We start from the raw sequence: 24,543 nt of genomic DNA on the forward strand, positions 1-24,543 counted from the left end.
TAAGTTCGAAGATGGGCAAAATCGGCCCACTGCCACGCCCACAAAATGGCGGAAACCGAAAAGCTATAGAGTGTCATAACTAAGCCATAAATAAAGATATTAAAATGAAATTTGGCACAAAGGATCGCATTAGGGAGGGGCATATTTGGACGTAATTTTTGTTGGAAAAGTGGGCGTGGCCCCGCCCCCTAATAAGTTTTTTATACATATCTCGGAATTTACTATAGCTATGTCAACCAAACTCTATAGAGTCGTTTCCTTCAGGCATTTCCATATACAGTTCAAAAATGGAAGAAATCGGATAATAACCACGCCCACCTCCCATACAAAGGTTATGTTGAAAATCACTTAAAGTGCGTTAACCGACTAACAAATAACGTCAGAAATCCTAGATTTTACGGAACGAACTGCAGAAGGAAGCTGCACCCAGACTTTTTTTAAAAATTGAAAATGGGCGTGGCCTCGCCCACTTATGGACCAAGAACCATATCTCAGGAGCTACTAGACCGATTTCAATGAAATTCGGTATATAATATTTTCTTAACACCCTGATGACATGTACGAAATATGGGTGAAATCGGTTCATAACCACGCCTTCTTCCAATATAACGCTATTTTGAATTCCATCTGATGCCTTTTCTGTATAATACGAGTATATACATTAGGAACCAATGATGATAGCGGAATAAAACTTTAAAAAAATACGGTATTTGAAAGATATGTAAATGACGTATAATGAAATCTCGATTATCACTTTATCATGCGAGAGTATAAAATGTTCGGTGACACCCGAACTTAGCCCTTCCTTACTTGTTATATATATTTTTGTAAAATCCTAGGCTAATTAAAAAAAAAATTCTTTTGTATCGTTTCTTTCTTCTTCAGTATGACTTACTGTATCTATTTCCATTGGAATAACTGATTGCCTGGTTTGCTGTGTATTATTATAGCTATTATTATTACGTCTATTGGAACTGCCAGGATTTGGCCTTTGACTATTTAATTGATTAGAATTGGTAAAATTTCCGCTATTACCCCTACGAAGGTTATTATTAGTAACTACATTTTGGCTAGAAGGTCTACTGTTACTATTTTGATCCCTAAAACTACTTGTATTATTTTGTTGATAGTTTGGTTCGCTGTTAAATTGATTTTGAAATTTATTGCTTGAATAGTTTTTTGAATTATTCTTTATTAAAAGAAAAGTATTTAAATTTCCTTCATCCATTCCTATGAATTCATGAATGGTAGCCTCAGCACTGGCTAAACTAATTATATTTCTAATGGCATATGCAAATGTTCCAGAAGCTAACTGTTTAATCCTTTGGATTAACATTCCGGAAAAAATCTCCCTCATCGTTACACCATTATCATCAAATGCACAAAATTCAGTTATATCATTTATAATGGCTTTCACTTTTTTGCTTAAATCTAAAATAGAACTTACTCTAAGTAACGTTATATCCCTAGTTAACTGCATCTGGTCCTTCGAGAAGTGCTGTTTCAACTTCTTCTTGCAAGTATCCCAGTCTGCTGGTCTGTCCAGTTGCAAATAATTTTTGGCATCTCCTTGTATTTTCAAGTCGAACACAATTTGAAAAATTAATTCTTTCTGTGACTCATAATCCACCATAACTCGATCAACTGAGTTAATAAATGCAGGTAGCATTTTCGATTCACCATTGAAAGGGGGTAAATATTTTAAATCCCTTTCAATTTTATTTCTTAAGGATGTTGATTTCTGCGCCGCTGATTGGGCCAAAAGCCTTGTGATCGCACTAAGGCATTGAGCCATGGTAGCGTTATCTGGCAAATTTTCATCAGCCATTGTTAAATTATTTAGTTTTGTACTACGTTGTAAAAAATTCAAATAGTTTTTGTAGATTTTAAAGCTTTTTTTTTGTAACTTTTTTATTTGATTCAAAAACCAAGAAGTCACTACTTTCAGAGTTCAAAATACTTTCAAGAGCAATATACTTGCTCAAAAACTTTTTGCCTTCACTTTGTTTAAGGTTAACCGTGGTAAAAAGTATTTCGGTTGATTCACTAGTTTTATAAACTTTATAATATGAATTTAATTTGTTCAAAGTTTTTGCACTCGCACAGTTTCTTATAATTTTGTTTTTTTTTTTTTTTTTGTTTTTATTTAATAAATGTTCACTGTCTGTGTTGTTTCTGAAGCAAAAATATGCCTTCGTTTTCAACACTTTTTATTTGTTTAAAATTTTTTTATAAAATTAACTTTTTATTGCCTGCGTTGCTTCTGCGGTATAAATTTGAAACACCTTCGTTTTCAACACTTTTAGGCTATAGCAGTAACCGACTGCGCCAGTTAAAGAAAAATAAGTCCACGAACTGCGAGTCAGAATAATATGACTTTATTCATTAACATCCGAAACTTAAATTCAAATTATTTCTAACTGCTTAGCCTATTTATAGTAGTGAGTAAACAAATATTTTATATCCGCTATCCTTACAATTTGTTGTTTGCTTAATCGGACCATTTAACGGTCGCTCTTTGGTTTGATCATTACTGCTATGACAACAACAACATTAGCTACAGACATTTGTCAGGTGATTCGGCGGTTGTCCTGATCGCCGATGAATGTTATTTTATCACAGCATTGTTGCTGCACATGTTGTTGTTGACAAACAAGTGTCTTCATTGTTTGTTGTTGCATTATTTTGTATTACATGTTTAACATCTCATTTGTTTACAAGTTATTGGTTTTCGTCTAGCTGTGCATGTACATATATGTATGTTTATATTTAAGTAATTATATGTAAGTATATGATAAGTTAGTTTGTAAATTATTATTTTTACATACAGTCGAACTTCCATAACTCGAATCACTATTATCCCAAAAAAAACTTCGACTTAGGGAGACTTCGAGTTATAGAAAAAATTTTTTTTTAAAAGAAACTCAATTGCTACTTTAGAGTATATTAAATGATGAATATGTATTTGTTGTTTAAAACACACATTACAGAAAACTGTAATAAATTACAGTGAAGTGAAGTATTCAGAAATAGTATAGTGCTCATCAACTGTAGTGTCATTTGTTTGCAAATAAATACTCAATGTTCGCAAGCATTTGGAGGCTGGTGAATAGTTTCTTCTACCGATCCCTCGCCGTCACTCTCCGTTCCGCTTAATATTGGATCATCTAATTCAGGGCAGTAATTCTCAACAATATCAGCATCTGTAGGAAAGCCAGTTGTGCAAAGGTCATTATCTACTGCAATATAATCCTGAAGAGTAGCACTGCAAGTTATTTTGTTTGCTTTTAACCATGCTTCGTAATCAGCTTCAATTACATTTCGATATTCATCAGTAGTACTTAAAAACTCAGAGGTATGTCATCTTCCTCTTCCCATTCAGAGTATTGACCAAATCCAGCTTTTTTGAAGCAATTCGCTATGGTTTGATTTTTGACGTCAATATCCCAAGCTTTTGTTACATGATGCAATCCGTAAGTGTAATATCTTGTTTTTCGTTTGCCTCTATACGCTTTAGTGCTTCTTTTACTATTTTGGTACGATAAAAAACTTTCAAGTTTTGAATTACTCCCTGATCCAGCGGCTGTAATTTAGAGGTCATATTCGGTGGAAAAAATGCCAGTTCAATGGCTTTCAGTTTGCTTTGTACGTCTTTAGAATGTGCTGGGCAATTTTCAATAAACAATAAAATTTTTCGGCCAGTACTTTGAAAGCGCTTATCCAAATTTAGAACCCATCCTTCAAAAATTTGGCCAGTCATCCAGGCCTTGGAGTTATAGGCCAGGATACTGCGAGTTGTAGAATGAGAGAAAAGCACATTACTTCGAGTTATAGAAGTCATAATTATGTATTTTCGTTCGAGTTATGGAGAACTTCGAGTTATGGAAGTTCGAGTTACGGAAGGAAATTTATATGTTAATTACTCTCTTAATGCTACTGCCAACCCATTTAGTTCGAGTTAGAGAAAATTCGAGTTAAAGAAGTTCGAGTTATGGAAGTTCGACTGTATATATATATATATATATGTATGTATATATGTATGTACATACAACTGGCGCGATAATTAGAACAGATGAACAAACAACAGCAGAAGGAGGTAGCCAGCTGGAGCACATAGAGAGGAAAAAAAAGCAAAAGGCGGTAACATATGCATATACATACATACACCCTGCAAAGCTTACCATACGAGTACAAAGTGAGAGTATTATGTTCTTTTTAATTTATTATATGCAAATACATACTATGTATTGCTAAAACGCCGCTTCAACGGCTTGATAAAAAAGGAAAAAAAATCTAAACACGGTAAAAGCAAAAAAGCAATACCGCTTAACGCATTCGATATATACATTTATGTATAATTTAATAAATATTAATTGGATGTCTACTGTATATATGTAAGTACGCTTACCTTCGTGTGGTCTTAACACAATTAACCCTCCAACAAAATAAAAGTTCAAATATTCACTTGCACCAGTATCCAGCAATAACCCTCATACTCGATTACGTAATAAGCAGGATTGCTTAAAATTATTAAGCGAAGGCAAAAATTAAAATCATAGCGTAAAAACAACACAACACAAAAAAACAGACATACATAGATTTCCATATACTTACATACTATATATTCGTAATTCTACATATAACAAAAATATATACATACTTACATACATACATAAGAGCATAAGTGCCTTCACATCACTCATTTCGTTTGCGCTCTTTTCGCAGTGCGAACATATTTATGTACATATGAACATTTATATACATATACAAATGTAAGTACAACGATATAAAATCCGCCTATCTCTTACCCTACACTGAGTACTGGCAAATTATTAAAAACAAAAAGCAAAAATCAATTAATCTTATAATCAGTGGCGTAGCTACAACTTCGGGCGCCCGGGGCCAAGGATGTTCTGCCGCCCCCCTTTATCTACCTAGATCTAGATTTGCCTCTTCACCGATTCACGAAAACTCGGAATCGTTATTAGAAATAAAAAGTCAAAATCTGAAAAATGTTTGAACCCAAGCGGCTCATGACGCCATTGTAGACTCTGACGATTCAGATCTACCACACAATTTTAAATTATCTGCTTACGCCATTTACGAAAACTGCTCAGACCAGTACGAAGAAACAAAAACTATGATCTACGATCAACTAAAGCTCATTAAAGCAATTGCACCTACTCCCCACAGTAGAGTAGAGCTGCCACAAATAGACAGTCAAAAGGCAAGTTCAGGCATCCAACTCGAGGTGCCCGCATGTGACACAGAAACCTTTCACGGAGGTTATGAAGAATGGCCGTCCTTCCGGGACATGTTCACAGTCGTGTACATAAACCATCCTCAATTATCACAAGCGCAAAAATTGTATCACCTCAGATACAAAACGAAAGGTCAAGCAGGCATAATAGTAAACAGTTCGCTCTTAATGACGATAATTTCAATTGGGCTTGGGAAGCTCTAAAAGCTAGATATGAAAACGAAAGAATACTGGTCGATAAGCAGGTAACGACACTATTAAACTTGCCGAAAATCAAGAAAGAAACAAGTGAAGAATTTGTACGACTACAATCCCCTGTTTCTAATTGTTTGTCGGTTCTATCGACACTAAATATTCCCACAGACAGCTGGGACCCAAATATGGTAAACATTTGCACTGCCGCATTACCAGAAAAGTCGTTACTTCTATTGGAGCAATCGCTCTCATCACGGAAAAAGTGCCCAACGTAGCAACAAATGAAAGATTTTCTCACCACCCAATATGAAATTGCGGAAAGGAAAGGTTAGAAGAAAATATAATCAAAACTAAGAACTTTAAACACGACCAAAATAGAAGCTTAAATAGACCCAAAGCTAGAAGCAAAACCAAATCAAACAGAATTTTTTACAAAACACAATCGTTCACATCCGAACAAAGAAAACATACGTCATGCGAACTATGCACAAGAGGGCATAAGCTTAAAACTTGCGAGAAGTTTAAAAAATTAAACATAAATGAAAGGAACAACTTTGTCAGTCAAAAAGACTCTGTACAAACTGCTTGTCCCACTCACACTATCTTAAAAATTGCAAAAGCAAGTTTAACTGCTTATATTGTCACAAAAGACACAATTTAATGCTTCATTACAGCAGATATCACATCTCACCCCAAAGAAGCGCTTACACACAAAGAACCACGGGTTTAATTGCAAAAGTAAATCCTGAAAAGCTAATTTCTAAAAATTGCCAGGTGACACCATGTTACTCAAAGGCACAAAAAGCTCAAACGCTGCACATCGAAACACAAAGTGAATCAGTTTCAAAAATAGTTACCTCCATACCAAGTCAAGTTGACTATAATACAAACAAATGCCTTAATTCACAATAAAGGAAATTTCAAAAGTCAAGGAAACTTCTCCCTATATCAAACAAAACTCTAGAAGATCAGTATTGTGAAGACTTCTCCGAAGCCACAACTACTCCATCAAATAATGGCCGGTGCGTCGTACGACTACCACTAGAGCCAGAATTTTCCAATACTCCACAAATTGGTATAAAAAACAAAGTCAGAGTTACCTCTGACAGTCGATATATTAAAAGCACATGAAACTTTCGGCTCCGCAGGATGGCTTTCGCCAATAATGATACAAAATCCTGCTTAAAAATCTCAAGCTATGTGGCGCGATACTAAACGTCAAATTAGTACATAGGCACTTGAACATAAAATATAACAAGTGTCTCAAAAGGTAAAAAAAAATTGACACTTTTCATCCAATATTGCCCCAAAGAGGCTTAAATTTTCAAATAATTAAAATCTCAAAAGCAAGTTAAGGGATCACCATACTCTCTGCGATAAAGTGACGCACCTACACCTACAAAACGCAAAGGTCGCTCTTATCGCATCTATCCAAGCGCTCCTCATATAAGTGAGTTATGGGAATCAGCTATACAAGGCATCAAATTAACTATGAAAACTTTTCTACTCTACGAATCGAAGCCGTTCTCCATTCACAGCCATTCTCTCACAAGATCCCTTTAATTTCATAGTCCTAACTCAAGGGCTAAGGAGTATCCAGTTTGGCCACATCTGACCCAGGCGTGGAGCTACTATCCTTTATAAGCCGATAACACAGAAAAGGCAAATAATAAAAAACCAGTTTAACAAACCGATGGTAAAGTTGGAATTGGATTCATCATTTATTATTTCGTTTATTAAATGATATTGTGAAAAAGCAAACAAAATTGACTTTTATTTTAATTAAGATACCTAGTACTGTGTACTAATTTAAACAAATTTTAAGCACAAAAATGCACCGTTATTAGAAAAACAGTCTCTCTTAATTTTATTAAAATAAGTCACATATTAGCGTATATACGCGGTATAAAGTCACTTAGAAGTTCAAAAATCTTTAGATTTGGTATATGGGGGCTAGAGTAAGTAGTAACATATTATTATACCCTGAACAGGGTATATTAAGTTTGTCACGAAGTAGGTTACACCCAGAATGAAGCGTCGGGGACCCTATAAAGTGTATATATAAATGATCAAAATGTTGAGCTGAGTCGATTTAGCCATGTCCGTCTGTCTGTCTGTCCGTCCGTCTGTATATATGCAAACAAGTCCCTCAGTTTTTAAGATATCGTTTTGAAATTTTGCAAACGTCATTTTCTCTTCAAGAAGCTGCTCATTTGTCGAAACTGTCGATATCGGACCACTATTTCATATATGTATGTAGCTGCCATACAAACTGAGCGATCGGAATCAAGTTCTTGTATCGAAAACTTTCACATTTGATAATGTATCTTCACAAAAGTTGGCACAGGTTATTTTCTAAGATAATGTAATATACGAAGAAATTGTTCAGATCGGCTTACTCTAGCATATAGCTGCCATACATACTGAACGATCGGAAAAAAGTTCTTGCATGGAAAACTTTTGCATTTGACAAGATATATTCACGAAATTTTGCACAGATTATTTTTTAAGACAACAATGTAATCTCCGAAGAAATTGTTCAGATCGGCTTACTATAGCTTACAGCTGCCATACAAACTGAACGATCGGAATCTAGTGCTGGTATGGAAAACTTTTGCATCTGACAAGTTATATTCATGAAATTTGGTATAGATTATTTTCCAAGGCAACAATGTAATCTCCGAAGAAATTGTTCAGTTCGATTAACTATAGCATATAGCTGCTATAGAAACTGAATGATCGGAATCAAATGCGTTCATGGGAAACTTCCTCATTTGACGATATATCTTCACGAAATTTGGTATGAGTTATTGTTCATAGAAATAATGTAATATCGGAAGAAATTGTTCAGATGCTCAGACCGAACGATCGGAATATAGAAAACTTTCGCATTTGAGGTGGTATCTTCACGAAATTTGACATGGATTACTGCTTAAGGTAATAATATAATCTCCGAAAAAATTGTTCAGATCGGATTACTATGGCATATAGCTTCCATATAAACTGAACACATAGTGAAGGGTGTATTAGCTTCGGTGCAGCCGAAGTTAACGTTTTTTCTTGTTTTTTACTATCAGGAAAGGGTTTTCTCTGAATTTCAATTATTTATCTGACACTTTGATCAATAACCGAATTCGGTTCAAATCGGTTTTGCGTGTCTCGAGATATGTGTTTTCAACCACGGTGCCACGCCCATCCCCGAATTTGGACCCTGGCTTCATTAAAGCCCTGTAATACTATATTAGTGGTAAAGCTTAATGTACCTGACCTGTTTAGTTACTGTTTTTTTGTGCTTTGAACAGTTTTCTACTGTACTGATAGATAACCATCTATCGATTTCATCCATTTTCACACTGTTGGTAAGAGTTTTCATAATATTTGCGGTAGCTGAATTTGGTTGGTGAAGCTTGAGTGGTTTAAGAGAAGGGTGGGTGTCTCACTTTTTTAATATATTTTACCCACAAGTGTGCTATGCTACTGCAATCCGGACGCGGACGGACGGACGGACGGACAGACAGACAGACAGATCCTGATCACTTATATATAAATAAACCTATATCTACCTCGCTTTGTTTTAGGTGATACGTACAACCGTTAGGTAAAAAAACTAGTATACTCTGTAGCAAATTGCAAGAGTAACTATAAGCTAAGTGAATTGCCACCAGTACGCATACAAATATATGATTTTACGTACATATACATATGTATATTAAATGTGTATATAGCTACTTGGCTATGAAACTGTTGATATGTAATATTTTTAAAGGCTTTTAGTGTGCACGTGCTCTACGGTAAATGCGATAGTTTTTCATGTCATTTCTCAACACATTATTCCCAATTCGGGATTTTAACGTGCGTGGGGGTAATTTTACCAGCTCTAGTCATGGTTGCCAACTTTTCTTCTAAAAATTTTGATATGCATTTTCAAAGATTAAAATCTTTAAAAACTATATCAAAGGAATAGTGCCTACAAACAAATCTTAAAGAAATTTGCTCCGAACTAACAAATAAATTTATAAAATAAAATACTCCTACCATACTCGTACATAAATCAATTTACTATTTAGTTCATATTTTTACCACATCTTCAACGCATTAAATAAAATATTCGGATCATAAGACAGAGTGAAGGGCCATTTTAGGGTGGAAATATTTTTTAAAATCACATTTAGAATTTGATTTACTTGACGTTTAAACCGCATTTGTTTTAATCGAAAGGCACAGTATAAACATACCCGTTAGAGAGCACTAGAGACAACAAAATATATCCATAACATAGTATAATTTCACAGTAAAAGCGTAAAACCAAAGTCTCCTCCAATTACCGTGTGATAGGCCTCCTTAATATCGCTTGTTATCGATCGTAGTGTCTGAAAAGCTGAAGCCTACCGGCAACAAACTGGTTGGATCTTATCAGTGTGTCTTTAGACCTGGAAAATCGGTAATCGACCATTTTCACCATGCCTCAAATCTTGCAAAAAACCGTGACAGGAAGATCGACACACACCACCTCTTTGTCGATTTGAAAGCCTCCTCTACAATCACGAGGTAGTTCCTTGCCTCGATGTCGTTATGTTTAAACTTGGTATCCCAGCAAAGCTAATAGGGCTGTGTAAGCTGGCCTTGTGCAACACTAAAAGCCCCGATCGGGACCAAACGAGCTTACAGACAACGAGATCTTCAATCTATTTCTGAAGAAAGTAATACCAGCTGCAGAGCTGAAGAGAGAAGGTACAATCTTCCATAAGTCTGTACAGCTGCCAGATATTGATATCATTCGTCTCAACAACCGCACCGTTAGATCTGCTTTCCCCAAACTGGATAAGGAAGCGTATGGGTGTGGTTGTAAGTGAGGACAAGACGAAAATTTTCTGCCATCAAATAAACAGTCATCGTATTCGCGACCTGGCTCACTAGTCATTGTTGACCGTCGTAACTTCGAAGTTGTAGATAGTTTCGTCAGTCATGGAACTAGTACCAACACCAACAACAATATCAGTCTTGAAATTCAACGCAGAAGTATAACTAATAACAGAATAATAACTCGGTTATAACTTCGTAAACGATGTCTACGCCAGTAAAGAAGAAGAAAAATGTGGTTTAGTGCTATTTTGACCTAACTTCTATGTACAATACGTATATATGATTTAATGTCCTTCTGGCTGTTTGTTATCGAGTCACAAATTAGAATTTACATATATGAATTTTTATATTCTTGCAACCAAATGTAACTTGGTTAAAAAAAGATATCTCGATGAAACTTGGTATGTCTGTTCCTTAGTACAAAAAATATTTCGAGTTCGTAGATGGAAGTAATCGGACCACTGCAACTCACACAAATCGACATTAACCGTAAACATATAAAGTGTCATAACTAAGCACATAATTAAGAAATAAAGCTGTAGCAAGGGGCACTTTCGGAAAACAATTTTTGTAAATAAGGGCATGGCCCCGACTTCGAACAAGTTTAATGTACATAAAAATCTCCTAAGCCACTTAAGCTACAATCACTTAATTTGCTGAATACAATCCTTAAAAGAACTTCTACCGAAAGTGTGAAAATGGATGAAGTCGGAGGATAATACCGATCACTCCCAATATAACGCTACAGTTAAAAGCTACTAAAAGCGCGATAAGACAATAACTAATACGCCAGAGATATAAATTTCTACCAATGAGATGGTATGAGAAAGCTTTAAATGAGATAGTGTGAAGTGGCAGCACCTACTTTTTGGTGAAATACATATCGGGACCCGACCAACCGATTTAAACAATTCAACAACAATTTAGTACGTGGAATTTTTATGTCACATTGGGAATCGGACAACAACCACGCATACTTCCCATATAGCACAATTTTAAATTCAATTTGGTTCGTTCAGTTGTTTAAGCCCTTAGGTACCGAATATTTAGACTACGGTGCCTATATGTAGTTTATTTTGATCGAAAATGTCGGTCAATGTGTGATATGTATAACTAAAATGAAATTAACATATTCTTGTTGTTGTTATTCACACGCAAGACATATATTGGATATGTCGGGGTCTATTCTGGATAAGTAAGAGTTTAACCTGCTACGGTATTCAGAACGAAGCTGCGCAAGGGTCACTCTCGTTTCTCGAGTTCTTCGTCTGCGATAGGTAATGGTTTGACTCGTGTACGCCATTCACTGGAAGGGAGTCAGTGAAGGTGTTAATGGCTCCACTGTGAATGGCGGTCAGTGCTTGTCGGAAGCTTGTTGCGTCCGAAGTCTGGTCGGCGCACTATTTAATGTCGTCGACGTAAATGAGGAATGATCTCTTGATGTTCCTAGGAGGCGGCTCCGCTCCAAGCAGGTGACTGCAGGGGAGGAGTTCATTATGCTTCTTAACTGGAAGCATAAGGGCCTCACTATGTTGGCGTTAGTCTGAAGCTTCTTCATATCTGCGTACCACCGCATTCAGGCGATCATATTGGTGCGGCGTAGTTGAGGACCGCCCGACCGATTGCCTTGTAAGTTGCCAACAACGTTTCTTTGTCCTTTTCCCATGTGCTGCCGGCTAGAGACTTGAAGGTTTTGATGTTGATAATAGCGGTCGTATGAGGAGCGAATGAGCATAGATTATCAAAAGTTACACCTAAAATCTTACGATTATTGACAGTCGGAATCTTGACGCCGTCGACTAAAGGTCGGTGTGATATTAAGGTCAAGCCTCTACTCCTTCGTCCTGTCCTTCGTTTGTTAATATGGTCGCTGTGGATTTGGTGGGAGAGAGTGTTAGGTTTCGCGCAAAGAAGAAGCGAGAAAAGTCGGAGAGGTAGCCGTCTACCTTTGAATACAATTGCACAATATGGAAACTCCCTCTGGTGGCTGTGGGAGTTTCTAGATATGAAGTTAAACAATAGTGGGGAAAGAAACCCCTTCTTCTCAGTTAAGAATTTTTTCCTCGAAACAGTACGGTTGACGACCTTCCTTACTAGTGAGAGCTATAATGCGCTCTCAGCAAGCCAGTATAAAAAATTAAATATTTCTTAGCCCTCTTTGGTTTCAATAGTGTTATGCATACATATTTAGTTGAAAAAATTGGGTTTCACTGGGTATCGTTTGGACCGACAGTGGTTAAACTTTCTTCATTGCGAAGGTGTTAATTACTACTACCACGTTATTCCATAAGTTTTATCGTTCGGTAGCAACGCCCTCTACTAGCCATATAATATTTTTTTGTTTTGTTGGTACACTCTTCATATGAACGTATGTGAAGTTCCAATTCAATCTGTCAATTAATTCTTACAAGCCATTTAGTGCCGCCGTGTAACAATATTTTTTTACAATAGAAAAAATTTAATATCGTGTAGTGATAAAATTCTTGTTTTTGGAAGGTGTAGACTCAAAAGAAATTCACAAACGAATGTTAAAAGTGTATAATGATTGTTCACCGACAATTAGAACAGTAGAAGGATTGGTAGCTGAACGATTGACGATCCACGTGAAAGTCCAGAAAGCGCATCAACACCAGAAATCATAGCCAAAATACAGGATATGGTTTTGGAAGATCGTCAATTGACTGAGAGAGATGATGTAGAAGCTCTACACATCTCATTAGAATTAGAATGAAAACAAGTGGCTAAAGAGTGAACCTGGTTTTTCGGCTTCGAAGCGAGTTCGTGTCTGGAAATCGGCCAAGAAGGTTATGGCATCAGTTTTTTGGGATGTGAGAGGAATTTTGTTTGTGGATTACTTGCAAACTGGTAAAACAATTAATTCTGAATATTATGGCAAACTTTTGGACCAGTTGAAAGAAATGCACTGTGTCACAAGATCATTTTGACAATGGATAAAATCCGTGAATTAAAGTTCGAATTGTTGAAGCATCCACCGTATTCACCAGATTTGGCCCCCAGCGACTTCCATTTGTTTCCAGAACTCAAAAATTTATGCGTGGCAAGCGTTTTTCATCAAATGAAGCGGTCATAACGGCTGTTGAAGCGTATTTTGCAGACCTTCCGGATTCTCACTTCAGGGATGGGGTCCACAGATTGGAGGATCGTTGGAGCTAATAGACTTGCTCAGGGAGATTATACTGAATAATAAAGTGTATTTTGAATCATAAAATTGTGCTTCTCTTATTTTATTCATCTAGCAATGTTTATAGTTGTGTATTTCTTACTTTGCACTTATTGAATTTCACATGTGCCATAAGCAATTATTGCTAAATGTTCAATTTTGTCACACTGTGGTGAATACTATTAGTTCTGTAATCCAATTAAAAAGCGATGTCCTTTTCTGAACTACAAACCCTCCATTACTCTATTATTAAAGCAATAAAAATGATATCTTTATATTAATCTTGGATACATATGCCCACATATCTTATTATTACTCATTGAAAAATACACTAGTGGCAATGCAATGCTTGCCACTACACTTTCTTAATTTTTTTAGGACTTTTTCTTTCGTTCGTGGTTTTCTTCAATTTTGTTTTTTTTTTATTATGGTTTTAGTAAGCATAAGTAAACTTAATTACATTATCTAATTATAATTATATTATAGTTTTTGATTTATTACGTTTAATGATCAAAACATAAACTAGATTTTCTGTGCTTATACAAAAGCGGCCGATTTTATTGTTTTTAAAGTAATAATGCCACTAAACTTCGTAATTTCAATTATAGTGTTAATGAAATTAAATTAAAAAAATTAAATATTCTATTTTTTAAACGCATGTCAATCTCTTACTTTCGAGCTCATTTTGTAAAGCTCACTAACTTTCAATGTGTTTTGTTCTTAATAAATAACATGCCATTAACTTATTTCTAAACAAAAATTTTCTATACCGCAAATAGTACCGCTAGAAAGTGTTGTCAAATATGCTCAACACTTGAAAATTTTGAGTGGTAAGCTTTGCGTGGCCACGAATGTAAATCGAAATTTTTAATCCTTAAATATTACAGATTCGATATGCTGCAGAGAAAAGTAGCAGATGCAATATTCCGTTGGCTGCACAGATGTACAGATATTTATGAATGTGAACACAGAAAATATTAAAATATACATATATACTATTACTATATACGATATAAGTATTATATACTATATATGTATATTTCTGTAATAATAAAGTCAATAAGGACCTAGTTTAACTACTAACTTTCCTACGAAGTTTATGACACCCAGAAGGAAATGTCGGAGACTCTTTAAAATATATATGTACATATATACATAAATGATTCTATGACGAGTTGAGTTGATTAAGCGATTCCCGTCTGCTTGTTTATCTCTAAGCGAACTAGTTCCTCAGTTGTTAAGATATCTATCTGAAATAAAAAGCTATCTTCACGATATTTAACATGGATTATTGTCCAAAGAAACGATACAATCTCCAAAAAAATTATTTAGATCGGACCACTATAGCATAAATGTAGCTACCATACAAACTAACCGATCAAAATCAAGTTTGAAATGGAATCTCTGTATTGGTGAATAGTAATATAAATTCGGTGCAACCGTAAATAAACTCACTAAGTTGGTAACACGCAGAAGGATACGTTGGAGACCCTATAATAGATATATATATATATATATAAATGATCAGAATGACGAGCTGAGACGATTTAGCCATGATAACGGTCTGTATACATATCTATATCCAATTAGACCCTCAGTGTTTGTTCACGTCCTTTTTTCCAAGAAGCTGCTCATTTGTCGGAACCGCCCACACTACTGCAACATATAGCTTTTGTATATGGGAAGGATATTATAACTAACGTTTTTTATTTGCTACAGATTATTCTAATTTTGTTCACCTAATGGTTGTATATATCACCTAAAACTAATCGGGATAACTATACGGTTATATGTATATGTATAAATGATCAGGATGACGACTTGAAATCCGAGTAACTGTTTGTCCGTGTAAGTTGTTACTTGAGTAAAAATAAAGATACCATAGAAACTTTTTCACTAACACCATAAAAAGCTTGGTATTGTGGAGGAGTGAAATCGAACCACTTCCACGCTAACAAAACGCTATTAATTGAAAACTTGTAAAGTACCGTAACTAAGCACTAAATTAAATGGTGGAATCATATATCTTAGGAACAACTTGACCGAGTTCAACCAAATTTGGTGTGTGAGATTATCGAAACATTTCTATTAGATATTGTGAAAATAAGTGAACTCGGATGACAACCACGACTACTTTCCATTTAACAAACAAAGTTGTCAGAGTAAAAATTTGGAGAAATAGTGCTCTCATGGTATTTTATCATACGCACAAAATCGAAATCGTACTATAACTTGTGCCAAAAATGGGTAAAATCGGAACACAACCTCCTAACCTTCGGTTCATTTTATACCGCATCTATCGGTCAAGATATAAGAGACCTTTCAGAAATTTAGAAACAATCTCTTTCTAAGAACAGTGTATGTATCAAACATGTAACTATGTAAAGTTTTGCCAAGGCCTAACTGTTTCCCAGTCTTTGATCCTTGTAAGTTGCAAGAGTATGAAAGGTTAGAACTAAGCCCGTTTTTACCTGTTATAATCTGAAAATATACAAAATGTAGAACAGTTTTCTGATAAAAATAATTTTTATTAAAAATATTTAACTAAAAGATATTATCCAAAACTCAGACCATCCATTTTTATTGAATCTCCGTAATGTAATTTTAAAGATATTGAACTACCGCAATACAGCTTAGAGGTTCAAACATATGCCAATATTATACTTGTATGTACTTATACGAAGCATTGTGTGGCATATGTCAATGGAAATAATTTGTATAAGTGTGCTCTTAAGTACTTTTATGGAATTTAATGAAGCGACAAGCGATTGCTTAAGTATACTCATCAAGGGCAGTTAGCACGTAGCCTTTCACAACCGCATTCATCTTGGAACATATGTTTGTATGTATGTAGATTATTTGGTGGATAAAATACAGTATGGTTCACTTGATTAGAGGCAATAATTTTTGTGAAAGAAAATGTTGATTAAAGTTTCTATATTTGATCTTTCAACAAATAGTTTTCTGCTAACTCAAGCTAAGACTGTACTGGTTTAAAAATACAAACACATCGAAATATTATTTCAGCTAACGGTATTTCGTAGCGGTAAAAGTTCGGCGCTGCAATATTCTGCTTGATTTATTGGTTTACTTGAATAGAGGCACTTAGTTTGCTTACATCATTTGCGCAATAAAAGTGTGAAACTAAATATTTTTTTTAAGCATTCATAGTGTTAAGTCGTAAACTTGTAAATTCGAATAAAATGGGAAAGCGAAAAAGTTTATCAGAGCGAGAAAAAGGACAAATTGATATATTGACCTCTGAAGGACTTTCGAATCGCCAAATTGCCAAAAAGATTGGTCGAAGTCCAAATGTTGTTGATCATTATTTGAAAAAGAGTGCCTCCTACGGTAAGAAGTACAAAGGTAGGACTGCGATGGCTTTAACACCAAAGGAAACCCGGAAAGTCCTTAGGATTGCATCCAATTCCGCACTTTCAACATCAAAAATTATAAAATTAGCTGAGTTTACAGCTAGCAAATCTACAGTTAGAAGGGCTATTCTGAAAGCACCACATCTGAAATTTAAAAAATTACAAAAAAAACCGCCTTTGAATAAACTTCGCAAGCAACGTCGCATCGATTTTGCAAGAGACAACATGGCTCGGAATTCTGTCACAAATAACGACCCTGGTGAATGGAAAAAAGTTGTATTTAGTGACGAAAAGAAATTTAATCTGGATGGGCCGGATGGATACAATTACTATTTCCATGATTTAAGAAAGGAGGAGAAGTACTTGAGTCGCCATCACAGCCGTAAAGGTGGAGTTATGGTATGGGGAGCAATATCGTATTATGGCGCGTTCGAGCTGAGAATTGTAGACTCCAGAATTACGGAAAATAGCTATAAAATGATGTTGGAATCATCTTTTCCAGAGATTCGGGAAACATTTGGACCAATTCCATGGATCTTTCAACAAGATAATGCTCCTGTTCACACTGCAAGATTGGTCAAAGCTTGGATGGCGTCCCAAAACATTGAAACCTTAGCATGGCCCCCGTATTCCCCAGATCTTAACATTATAGAAAATGTATTGGGATGGCTAACTCGTAAGGTTTTTGAGAACGAACAACAATTTGAATACAAAAATGATTTAATTCGAAGCATTAAAGCGGCCTGGTCTGAGTTTGTACAAATCCATTCCCCAACGTGTTTTTGAAGTAATTTACAAACAAGGTGGCAGCACAAAATATTAATCTTTAAAAAATAATGGTTAAAAAACTTTGTTCTTGTATCTATTTATATATTTTTTCTAAATTTGTACGTGCCTCTATTCAAGTGAACCAATAAATCAAGCAGAATATTGCAGCTGCCGAACTTTTACCGCTACGAAATACCGTTAGCTGAAATAATATTTCGATGTGTTTGTATTTTTAAACCAGTACAGTCTTAGCTTGAGTTAGCAGAAAACTATTTGTTGAAAGATCAAATATAGAAACTTTAATCAACATTTTCTTTCACAAAAATGATTGCCTCTAATCAAGTGAACCAGACTGTATATTATCATCTTGATTAGCATACCTACATAAGTATATAAATTAAGAAGTGATATTAAAATAAGGTACATATGTACGAAATATATAGTGTGAGATACAAGGTTGAATTAGGGATATTTAATAGTAATAGTGAAATTTGTTTCGGATTGCGATTTATAAATCTTTAGGGACTCTGTTTTCTTGAAAAAAAAACCAGTGAAATATAGTTACAATATACATATACAAACACAGCGTATGTTTTTGGATGAAAACTTACCATGATCGTCGACACGTTTTCTTTTGATGCAATTTCCATTTGGATCTGTTGAGTGGTGTATACCCAGTATCCCATTTATACTATATCCTGTTGATCGGTGTTCTACACCGTTGTGATTATTAGTGGGGTTTGCATTTAGAGTTGGGGTTGATGCCACTGTATTAAGAATATTTTGTTGCTGGTGCTGTTGTAAATGTGTCACCGCTGCGGCAACAGTGGTGGCTGGTGCATGTGCTATAACTGATGTCGTGTTACTATTTGAGTTATTAGAGCTATTTTGTTGCTGGTGGTGACTCAAATCATTCCCACTGTTTTCCACACTATCCATTGCATTGTGATTGGAGTTGCCGCTGTTACCTGCAGAACAGCCGCTGTTATGTTGTTGTGGTTGATGGTGGTGGACATGCTTTGCTTTCTCTGCGGCCTTGTTTCGAACAATTCTACAAAGACATTGTCACAATATTTTTAAATTAAAACCAATATAGTAGCCTTTAGTGATTCTGCAATACTTTTCCCAAAGAATATCAACTCAACTGATAAATTTAACTGTTACTTCACAACCTGGGCGACAGGGGTAATGCTCGAAAATTGTACGACAAAATGCGGCGACTAACAGAAGGCTTCAAGGCCGGAGCATACTCTTGTAGAATCCAAAGTGGTGATATAGTGACCGATGGCCAGAGCGTACTAAAATTATGGAGGGAACACTTCTCCAGCCTGCTGAATTGCAGTAAAAGTATACCGCCTGGAGAATCGATATCGCTAATTCCCCAATATAACGATAGTGCAGACGTTCCATTGCCTGACCATGAAGAAGTTCGAATAGCAATCACCGGCCTGAAGAGCAACAAAGCGGCGGAGGCCAATGGATTGCCGGCTTAGCTATTCAAACACGGCGGCGAAGAACTGATAAGGAGCATGCATCAGCTTCCTTGTAAAATATGGTCAAACGAAAGCATGTCCAACGATTGGAATTTAAGTGTGCTCTGCCGAATGCACAAAAAGGGAGACCCCACAATCTGCGCCAACTACCGAGGTATAAGCCTCCTCAACATCGCTCATAAGGTTCTATCGAGCGCATTGTGTGAAAGTTTCAAGCGCACCGTCAACAAACTGATTGGACCTTATCAGTGTGGTTTTAGACCCGGCAAATCAAAAACTGGCCAGATATTCCCAAAGAATATCAACTCAACTGATAAATTTAACTGTTATTATTGACCCTATGACTACGCAGACCGTAAAAAAAATTGTGCCCATGGATGCAATACATATCAAATGAATGAAATCAAGTTCGTCCTCTTTAGAGCGGTAATGAAAGTGCGATAAATCTCTAACGAAACGTTATAAACATTCGTTTCAACCGTTTAGTTGTATGAATGTGATATATGTACACTTACATATATGATAGGGGGAACTTTATAATTTTGTACTTGCAAGTAAAATTTTTTTGAAGTTATACTTCTTATACGAGTTCGGAAAAGGTTGCGTTAAATTCATAAATGCGCAACCTCTACCAACAACACAATGTTGCCATGCTTATGCCATTGTTGTTTTCGTAGAACAATGTTTCAATTTTTGGTCGGTGACATATTCAATTAAAAATAAATTCTGTTGGGATTCGCGCTTACCACCAACACCACCATTGACACTTGTATTGCGTTGTCGTAATTATGGTAGGGTTATGCATGAAGGAAATATACAATGGATCGCCGATTGTTACCTCTTTCCTTGCTGCTGCGCATATGTATGTTTGTATGCTTGTGTATTATTGAAGTTATACTTCTTTCTCTTTCGTTTGTCTTTCATGTCTGCGAATTCTCAACTATTTTGTGTGACTTTTGCTTGAAATACTCTGCGGTGGCCTTTGAAAAATTAAGACTATACTTCACAGCATCATTTCTGTAGTTTGTCTTCATTTATATTGTTTGGAAATCGACCCGCGATGACGAGGTATATCGTTTTATCTGACAGCGTGAGGTTTATGAACTTCATTTCTAATTTTGCTTTGTGGCATATTAGAAATGATGTTTCTTCGAAAATAGCTCACTTACAACGGATTAAACGACTTCTGAGTGGTTATTTTAATGAATAAATTCCAAGGTTTTACACAAAAATAGTGCAGTCAATAAGTACAGTACGCTTATGTATGCTTGCGCATTATTTTTCTTTCGTTTGTCTTTCATTTTTGCGAATTCTCAACTATTTTGTGTGACTTTATTTCTTTCGTCTCTCTTTTTTTTTGTGCGAATTCTTTGAATTTCTGAACGTACACATGCATTCATATGAGCATGTGCAGATACACAAGGTAGGATAGAAGATGTATGTCTTTTAACATCGTATACTATACCAATAAATATTTTTCTTACTAATAGAAATTAAATTTATCACAGCAATATTATGTATATGTATATTAGGTATATTGCTGTGATAAATATAATTTCTATTAGTAAGAAAAATATTTATTAGTATAGTATACGATGTTAAACTGCAAAAATTAAAGACTAAGTCCGTCGAGATTCGAACCTGCGTTCACATTGTGACTTTTCATGCGCTTACCACCAACACCACCATTGACACTTTCGTGGCGTTGTCTTAAGTATGGTTTGGTTATGCATGTAAGAAATATACGATGGTTCAAATAATTTTGTTTAAGTATAGAAATATGCTTTTGTAGAACATTTGCTTTCGCAAACATACAGACAAATGTGCAAACGACATAATATATGTATGATTGTTTCGCATTTTGCTTCTACGCCGATCAAATTTATATACAAAAATCTACTGAAATGCATGAGAAAATAAAATGGACAACTAGGGTAAATAATTTAAAAAAAATGTATTGATAATTAAATATAAATGAAAATACATGTAAATTTACTTAAATTTATTTAAATTTATTAAAAAAACTTATTTAAATTTATTAAGAAACTTATTTAAATTTATTGAAAAACTGCAAAGAAAAATAAAAAGAAAATTCATTTTACTTTGGCCCAGTTTTGTGCGCAATACAAATGCAACGCCAATAATGAATACAAGAAATTGACTAAACACCATGATATAAGATATACAAATTATAATATGACAACCCAATTCGAAGAGTACAAAAGAGAGATGGTTACGCTGCATATTCCCTTCCGCAACGAAGAGACAGAACTACTTTCCGAGTCAAAATTCCTTCATTTAGATTTTGCTTTATAAAATGTGCATAATGAATTTAAATGTTCTAGTTTTCTTTCATACAAAATGATATGCATTTCTGAATATCACTAAGAAGTATAACTTCTTCCGCGCGTAGGGACTCCACGCACCTTTTTCTTCGCTGAGTGTCACTTTTGATGAAAATAATTAATAACTTTTAATTTTTGGGGAGGAGGTTGAACTCTTTTTGAACTCTCCGCAGTAGTCTGGCCTCGGGACTTGTTTGTAGTTAGAGCGAAAGATGTTTTCACTGGAAATTGAAGCCGTTTAAATGGAATTGGCAGATTAGTTGGGATCATCGGAGTCCTCGGTATATGAGCTAGGCCGGTGGTAATGGTTGCCACAATTAAATCGTTCTTCTATTCCTTAATAAGCAGCCTCATCCCGTTGAACATGTTTGGAGGACTTAAATTCCTCAAATGCATAACTGGAATTCCAATTTTTAAAGCCATTTCATGTGGTGGCAGTCCAGAAGGGTCTAACGAATTTAAAAACTCCTGGAGATAATGGAGTCACGGTGTCTAACGGTTTGAATTTTTTTATTTCTTCGGAAACTTTTTTATTTTTATCGTTTATTTCGTTGACACTATCATTCCTGGGAGACACTATTGCCACATAACACAACCAAAGAAATTCCTTTCCGTCCAAATTCTCGATGTCAGGGTTACTTGGCCTAGAGACTCATCCAAAAAAATATTAAAATTTCTGCTTGGAATTTGGATTGGGAAAAATTCCTTCCCCAAGTTTAAGCAGTTGCTGTTGACAGTCACCAATAGTGATTCCATGAAGATGAGCTCTCATATTCGCCCGTAAATTTATATTTTCCATCGAAGTCCATAAGGGCGTCGATATTAAGCATGCTTTGATGATATCTGCTCGCGTACCTCTTTTAATGACAGGAAGAGTCTTTCGAAAATCTCCAGTAAATATAAAAGTTATCCCGCCCATGAGAGCAGAGGAGTTTCTAAGGTCTAAGGTAAATAAAATGTCCACAGCTTATATGTGTGCTTTATGGCGCATGGTGCATTCATCCAAGTGTCTTGCAATAGTTAACCAAGAGGCCCACTTTGCGGATAGAACATATTGATTGTTGTTCCAAATTTATTGATAACAGAAGTTTAATAGATGAATGAGCAGTTTTTCCATCATTTGAAAGAGTTACAGCAATTAATGACAAAGCAACTGCTAACTAATATACTCTCTCTAAACTTAATATTCTCTTTTATAAGTAAGAAATAATTTTTTTTCTTTTTTGAATTTACGCTCGTAAATTGGTCAAATGAGGAAAGTTCTCTGATAGCTATTCACTTGGCGGTGGCCAGAAACGATTATTTTACATATGGCTCAAGCAGTTTACGACTTCCGGTCTTTGACCAAGTATTCCCTGGGTAGCCTAAGAACATCCGTTGTGGCAAGCTAAACTGGGAAGGCGAAACACCCCCTCCACAGGGTTGTGCGCTGGGTTTGGGACCCGCCACGTAAAAAAACGCACCTAATGAAAAATAGCAACCAGCCTCGGATGAGAGACTCCCCTTTTGATAACGATCATGGCAAACGACTTAAGGACTACGCTTTGAGGGCATACACCTGTAATGTCCGGTCCCTTAATTGGGAAGGTGCCGCTGCCCAGCTGGTTGATGTCCTCGTAAGAGCGAAGGCCGACATCACCGCCGTCCAAGAAATGCGAAAGGCGTCTGTCAATCACCCCGGTATCTTTGGCACTGCGTACGGTAAATTCAGCCTCCACTATGAAACATCTTCAAATGGGTTGAGGCTGATCGACTTCCCCGGGGTACGAAGTATGGTTATCTGCAGTACGAGATTCCAGCATTAGAAAATTCATCAAGCCACCTGGCTGTCTTAAGATCGAAAAACCACCAACCAGATCGATCATGTTGTGATTGACGGAAGACACGTCTCCAGTGTTTTAGATGTGCGTGCGCCCCGAGGTCCTAACATAGAGTCGGTCCACTATCTTCTTGCAGCCAAGATTTGCACCCGCCTCTGTGCAGAAAAAACGCACGTCAACAAACGGAAGGAAGGTTCGACGTAGAGAAGCTGCAATCACAACAGACAGCAGAACGATTTTCTACTCGGCTTGCACTCCTGCTCTCTGAGAGCACTCGTCAACAACTCGGTATATGGGAACTGTGGAACGGCATTTCAAGCTCCTTACCTAAAGCTACAACCGAAATCATTGGTTTTCGGAATATCCAAAAGAACAGCTGATACGACGAGAAGTGCCATGTCGCAGCGGAGAGAAACGGACTGCCCACCACGCAAAGTTACGATCGACCACAACGCGTGTGCGATGGGATAGATACCGAGAGTTGAAGAGGGAAGCAAGACGCATTTGCAGACCAAAATAGAGAGAGGCGGAAATCCGTGTATGAAGAGCTTCAGAAACTGGCCGACAGGGGTAATGCTCGAAAATTCTACGAACAAATGCGGCGACTAACAGAAGGTTTCAAGACCGGAGCATACTCTTGTAGAATCCAAAGGGGTGATCTAGTGACCGATGGCCAGAGCGTACTAAAATTATGGAGGGAACACTTCTCCAGCCTGCTGAATTGCATTGAAAGTACAACGCCTGGAGAATCGATATCGCTAATTCCCCAATCGATAACTTTAGTGTAGACGTTCCATTGCCTGACCATGGAGAAGTTCGAATAGCAATCACCGGCCCGAAGAGCAACAAAGCGGCGGAGGCCAATGGATTTCCGGCTTAGCTATTCAAACACGGTGGCGAAGAATTGATAAGGAGCATGCATCAGCTTCCTTGTAAAATATGGTCGAACGAAAGCATGTCCAACGATTGGAATTTAAGTGTGTTCTGCCGAATCCACAAAAAGGGAGACCCACAATCTGCGCCAACTACCGAGGTATAAGCCTCCTCAACATCGCTCATAAGGTTCTATCGAGCGCATTGTGTGAAAGTTTCAAGCGCACCGTCAACAAACTGATTGGACCTTATCAGTGTGGTTTTAGACCCGGCAAATCAAAAACTGATCAGATATTCACCATGCGCCTAACCCTGGAAAAGACCCGTGAAAAGAAAATCGACACACTCCACCTCTTCGTCGATTTCGAAGC

At 36.3% G+C, this 24,543-nt stretch overlaps 1 protein-coding gene and 1 pseudogene across 14 annotated transcripts in view; one reads left to right on the plus strand and one right to left on the minus strand.

Moving 5' to 3' along the window:
* LOC126765670 (paired box protein Pax-5) overlaps positions 1 to 24,543 on the minus strand; it is a 169,690-nt gene that overhangs the window by 29,470 nt on the left and 115,677 nt on the right. For all 14 annotated transcript variants that reach the window (XM_050483301.1, XM_050483295.1, XM_050483292.1 and 11 more), the window contains one exon: positions 18,253 to 18,692. In XM_050483301.1, the coding sequence (XP_050339258.1) occupies positions 18,253 to 18,692 (440 nt within the window). The remainder of the gene's footprint in view (positions 1 to 18,252; positions 18,693 to 24,543) is intronic.
* On the plus strand, positions 20,127 to 20,329 carry LOC126766319 (small nucleolar RNA U3; annotated as a pseudogene).

The sequence above is a fragment of the Bactrocera neohumeralis genome, unplaced genomic scaffold (assembly GCF_024586455.1).
Source record: "Bactrocera neohumeralis isolate Rockhampton unplaced genomic scaffold, APGP_CSIRO_Bneo_wtdbg2-racon-allhic-juicebox.fasta_v2 cluster11, whole genome shotgun sequence".
NCBI classification, from domain to species: domain Eukaryota; kingdom Metazoa; phylum Arthropoda; class Insecta; order Diptera; family Tephritidae; genus Bactrocera; species Bactrocera neohumeralis.